This window comes from Balearica regulorum, chromosome Z, assembly GCF_011004875.1.
Source record: "Balearica regulorum gibbericeps isolate bBalReg1 chromosome Z, bBalReg1.pri, whole genome shotgun sequence".
Classification (NCBI taxonomy): Eukaryota; Metazoa; Chordata; class Aves; order Gruiformes; family Gruidae; genus Balearica; species Balearica regulorum.
In genome coordinates this window covers 65,259,523-65,264,622 of record NC_046220.1, presented here as the reverse complement: position 1 = coordinate 65,264,622, position 5,100 = coordinate 65,259,523, and the positions used below count along the sequence as shown (strand labels likewise).

The 5,100-nt window shown below is 41.9% G+C and overlaps 1 protein-coding gene across 4 annotated transcripts in view; it reads right to left on the bottom strand.

Annotated features, from left to right (window-relative positions):
* Positions 1–3,510: 3,510 nt before the first annotated feature.
* The window catches only part of ELOVL7 (ELOVL fatty acid elongase 7), a 32,974-nt gene continuing 31,384 nt past the window's right edge, over positions 3,511–5,100 (bottom strand). For all 4 annotated transcript variants that reach the window (XM_075740472.1, XM_075740474.1, XM_075740475.1 and 1 more), the window contains exon 8: positions 3,511–3,882. In XM_075740472.1, coding sequence (XP_075596587.1) covers positions 3,679–3,882 — 204 coding nt within the window. In that variant the 3' untranslated portion in view covers positions 3,511–3,678. The remainder of the gene's footprint in view (positions 3,883–5,100) is intronic.

Genomic DNA, 5,100 nt, shown 5'->3' with positions numbered 1-5,100 from the left:
CCTTCGCCTATTGGGTGGCGGCGGCGGCACGTGACGGGCCCACCGCCGCCCTCGATTGGCGGGGGAACTCCGCTGCCCCGCCCCGCGGCAGGCCGCGCGGAGGGCCGGGCCCCTCTCGCCGCTGCCCCGCCCCTCCGCCTGCCCGGCGAGGGGGGGCGCGGAGGTCCCTGTGCCCGCTGCCGCGCCCCGGCCCTCCCCCCGGCCCTGCCACAGGCCCCCGTGCCTCGGCCCCACGGGGCCGCGCTCCTCGGCCGCGGGACGAAGCGGGGGCGGGGGGGAAGGCAGAAAACGACGGCGCTGCGTGGGCCTGGGCGCAGGAGGAGTACCGGAGGAGAAAGGCGACTCCGGCCGCGCAGGCAGAGCGGGAACGGCTCCTCTGGGGCAATCGGCTTCCCAGGAGCTGCGTTACTTCGTTTTTAAAACGGACACTAACTACGTGTTGTTGTTTGTGCTTCCTGTCAGGAGGTGCGTCGGGACAATGAAATACCGTCTGGTGATTTGCCACCTTGATGAAGAGAACACAGCCTTTTCATTAACGTACCGAAACCAACCCAAAGCACCCAAACAACAACAACAAATCCCCAATTTTCAGGGCTCAGTGTCAGTAGCTAGTAATACTAGTGTTTCTGCTCCACCAAAGTTTATCAAATACAAAGAATACAAAATTTCAACCCCACTCGTGCCATTGCTAAACATTCACTAACGTTAACGATTTTGCTGACTCTTGCACTCCTCTTTCTAGCATCACGCTTAACGTGTAATACATTTCCACATGCAAGATGCACAACTTTTAGGAAGGAAAAAAATGAAACTGTGCAGATTCAGATTGTGAGATTCTCACAGGGTGCAACACTGTGCGCAGGAGGACGGGGTTTAATAACGTTCCGTACTGATGTCATTAGCATAGTTATGCTCTAGGCAACCTCTTAGGATACATCCATACAACTCACTGAAACAATGCATCCTTTTTCTCCAAACACTCCATAACTTACAGAAAACTAAACCAGTGTGCAAGAAATTATGCAGTAGGAATCTGAAATGGTACTTGCTGACAGCCCACTGAATGATTAGCATCTCCGGTTTCTGCTCCTACTTATTAATTCTTAATCTCCAACAACTGACTCCAGAGGCAGTTGGCTACCGTACAGCTGCTGGACTTGAAAGTTTTTCCTGGCTCCTTTCTGTTCAGCACCTGTCCATGTGCAGAGCTACTTAGTTTTGACCGTGTGTACTCTCAGCTCCTACTTACGCCCAAGTGAGTTTGAAGAACCAGTTGCACACCTCGGTCTCAAACCGACAAAAAAAGCATCCGGTCCCTCGCACACCGGACAGGATGCATTCATTCCTCCATGCATATTTATGGAGCGGGGGAAGTGGAGGGATAACTGCAAAATTGGAGACCAGAACTAGGACTTGCCCTACCAGCATAGGGGTCATCTGTAAGACTACAGCAATGCCTACTTCTCCCCAGAAGCAGCAGCATCTGGGTAGCATCGTCCAGCTTACACTACAGAGTAGCTATTACAGCCTTTCCCAGAAAGGCCTGCACTTCCCAAACACATTTGAACCCACAGGCTCAAGAAGGCCTAAACGAACCAAGTTGCCCCACTTTCTTCATCAGTACTTAGTTAAGAAATTATTTATATAAAAAATAGGCACCATTCAAACTTTAGAAATAAATCGGAGGCAAATCCTTTCCAGCTGTTTGAAAAAACAGCAATATGTCTCTGCCCTTCAGAGGTGACCCCTACTTTGGAAGCCAAGGGCATCCACACACACGCTGGAGGCTAGCAGGGTTTGAGACAGAGAGTCAGCGATTGCATTTCCCTCTGGAAACGTGTGTAGCCCCTGATCAGCACCCCGGCTATCTTGGATTCTTTGCTAAAGCACCTCCCTGCATGCACTGCCAGGGAGCTGAAACTCGGCACTGAGGATTCTAGGATCAAGCATCTAAAATTCAGGGGTCGCAATATACATCTCAAGCCATCCAAATCCTTTCTGGGATCTAATTTCAATCTGCCATGACAGTTGATAGCTACCGGGAGTAAATAGTGGAAATATAAATTTATTTGTTTTATAATGACGACTTGTATGTAATCTCATAAGAAATCATTTGCATCATCTGCATGTCCAAGATTAAATTTAAATTCTTTTAGCATTAACAATGCACCATAAATGTCATATTCACATAAAAATATTCATGTGGCAAGACTTACTTTCTTGGAATTGTATAACAGGGAGGCAATTAAAACCTGCCTTGAAGTTTTAGGTATTTGAAAATCGCACAGATCAGATCAAGCACAAAGCAAATATCTCAAGCTTCTTTTCTGTTAGTAGTGAACATAACGGAAAACAGTACTTTTAACCTTTAACTCTTCATTTACAGGTCGGTTACATGCACCAACTCCTTAAACTCATACAGTACAAATGAATACAAAATTGCATACAAATAGCTAGGTGCTTTGATTGCTATACATGTGTGACCCTAAGAATCTGCCTAACCAGTATGTTGTTTTCCATGGTTAATTCCACACAGACTGGAGTGATGCCCGGTCACCACTGCCTGCGCCACTCTCAGCAGCTCAGAGAACAGCACATATCTTTTTGCCTAGTTCCAGACAATGTAACTGGTGCTATTAATGGAGAAACTTTAACCCTGAGTTGTTGAAAACAGACAATAATAATCATGAAAAAAACAATATAAAATCTTTATAGGCATGTATTTCAATAGATAATGGAGATGGAAGAATATAGAGTACAGTACAATCATGCTAGGTGACATTTTGACTTCAATCAAAAAATGTTTTTTTAAAACTTATCCAAGGACTAAAATTTTGGCTATTGAATTACTAGATTTACCCTCCCCACCCCCCCCAACAGCCTAGGCTACCAAAATGAAAATATATCCATAGATACATTGGATAATAAGTACATTAGGCTACTTCGGTGAACAAATCAGTAACATGTTTTGATCATTACGCTACAAGACAGCTCAGATAATCCTCAAATTAGGTTTCCAACATTTAGAATAACGTTCAAGTGAGCAGAATGTGAAATGAATTAAGTTCTTAGTGAAAGACCTTATATCCAAAAATTTATGATCTTAAAATGAAACGCCATACCTTGACAGATTAACAGACATTCTTTTCTTTAAAGTAACATAGTTTGTAAACACATGTAAGAATGTTTATGTATTAACTATATTAATAATAAGCTTTAGATTCTATAAATGGTACTTATTGAAGATTCATTCTTTTAATAAAATGCAGTTGACAGTCTTAGCAACTTGTAACATTTAAGGTGAAGTAATTTTTCCCGCTCAGTGTTCAAAGTACTCAGTACTCGTCATACACATTTCAATTTTCCCAATATCTTCATTTTCATGCATCTTCTAGATAGAGATCATTTATCCATTGATTTCTTATAGAATAGATATGAACAAGTTGTTGAAAAAATGCCTTTTCTTTTTTCAGAGATTCATGGTGCTGCCCCCCACCCCCACCCCCCCAAAATTCTGAATCCCAAATAACTTACGGCAAAAATACAAATTCTGTTTTGGAAGAAAACGTACAAAATATACACCATGTAGTGTGTCCACCTAAATATCTTGATTGTCAAGTAGTGCAAGTTTCCACTTTGACATATACCCTTCTTTTGTTTTAGAGACAAGAGTTTGTTTCACTGATCTTTGCTGATCCCATTTCTTGCCATCTTTGGTAGTCTTTGTCCCTTCGTGTAAGCATGGTACCAGAAGTGGAGAAACAAGACTAAAAACGTAGAGCCATATAGCCATATAATAAACATGAAAATTGGATACTGGTATGGACAATCATCCATGATGTAGATTTGTCCTATATGGCCTGTAATCACAATAAACTGGACCTGGAGGAAAAAGGTGAAGAAAAATACTTTTAAAATAAATGACAAACTTACTACAGAAGTTTAAAGCGGCATGGGGAGGAGAGCTTTTTAAAACAACAGAGATGCATCTTTAAAGCCACTCTCCCAAAATGTTACTCTGCTGAAAAACACTTTCACATAGTAAAGCAAGAAAAGTCCGGGGACAAACTAAATTACAAGCAGCACTGAGAAACCTATACTAGGAGAGTGGGAGTCTGCCCTAGCCAGTTCAGAGAAGAAAGATGGAGGCATACAATGTTTGACCAGTGACAAATTGGACGCTCCTTTAGAAAAATAAGCCAGAAAAAAAAAGGGCAACCATTATAGGATTGGTGAACATTAATTCCCACCTTTCCTGCATGCTAGCCTGTGCCACAAAGGTCTGCAGGTCCCAAAAAACAATTTAATGGAGGATTTAAAAAAGAATTTCCACACGAACTCCAAGTTAATAATCCACTGGTAGTGCCTCTGAGACAAAAAGACTTTAAGTTATAAATATTCAAGCTAAATTGTTCAGAATTACACATGAACTATTCTACTAACACCAGACCTGGTGCAAGCAGCCAGCCATGGCTACCTCTCCCTGCTCCTTTCCCTCCTCCATCAGCATCCTTGCTCAGGTCAAACTAGCCAGAAGCTGAATTTTGAAAATTCAGCTCTTAAAAAAGCTGGGCCTGAAAAAGCACCCAGAGCAATAACCTTTTGAAAGTGATCTAAGGCTGATAAAACACCTAACATAATTACTGCAAGAGTGTTTTTTAATGCTCTAATTTAGACAGAGGTAAATTCTCTAAACATAACACTTTCTATGAAAGAATGGACATGAAATTCTAAAGAAAAACTTATTACCTTTCCTCACTACTAGTCCCATTGTGTATTCTGTACATTAATTATGTTTTCTTGTGGTAAATTTACATTTTAATCATTTTTGGGCAAGCAATGAGTTTTGTAAATATATTTACCAAGTGCTGTATAACTGAAAAGCTCCTGTGTCTAAATCTGTGATTATAGTGAACACTGAAGTCAGCAGTTTTAAGTATATAACTGAGGGGAGCTCACAACTTTTGTTTTACTCAACTAAAACATGAGTAAACCTTGTACCAACTGTAAGCTACACACGTGAACATAACTAGAAGTAGAAATGTATTGCATTAAGTCTGTCAGCCACAATCAGATGTCTGAGAGGTGTGTACGTCAAAC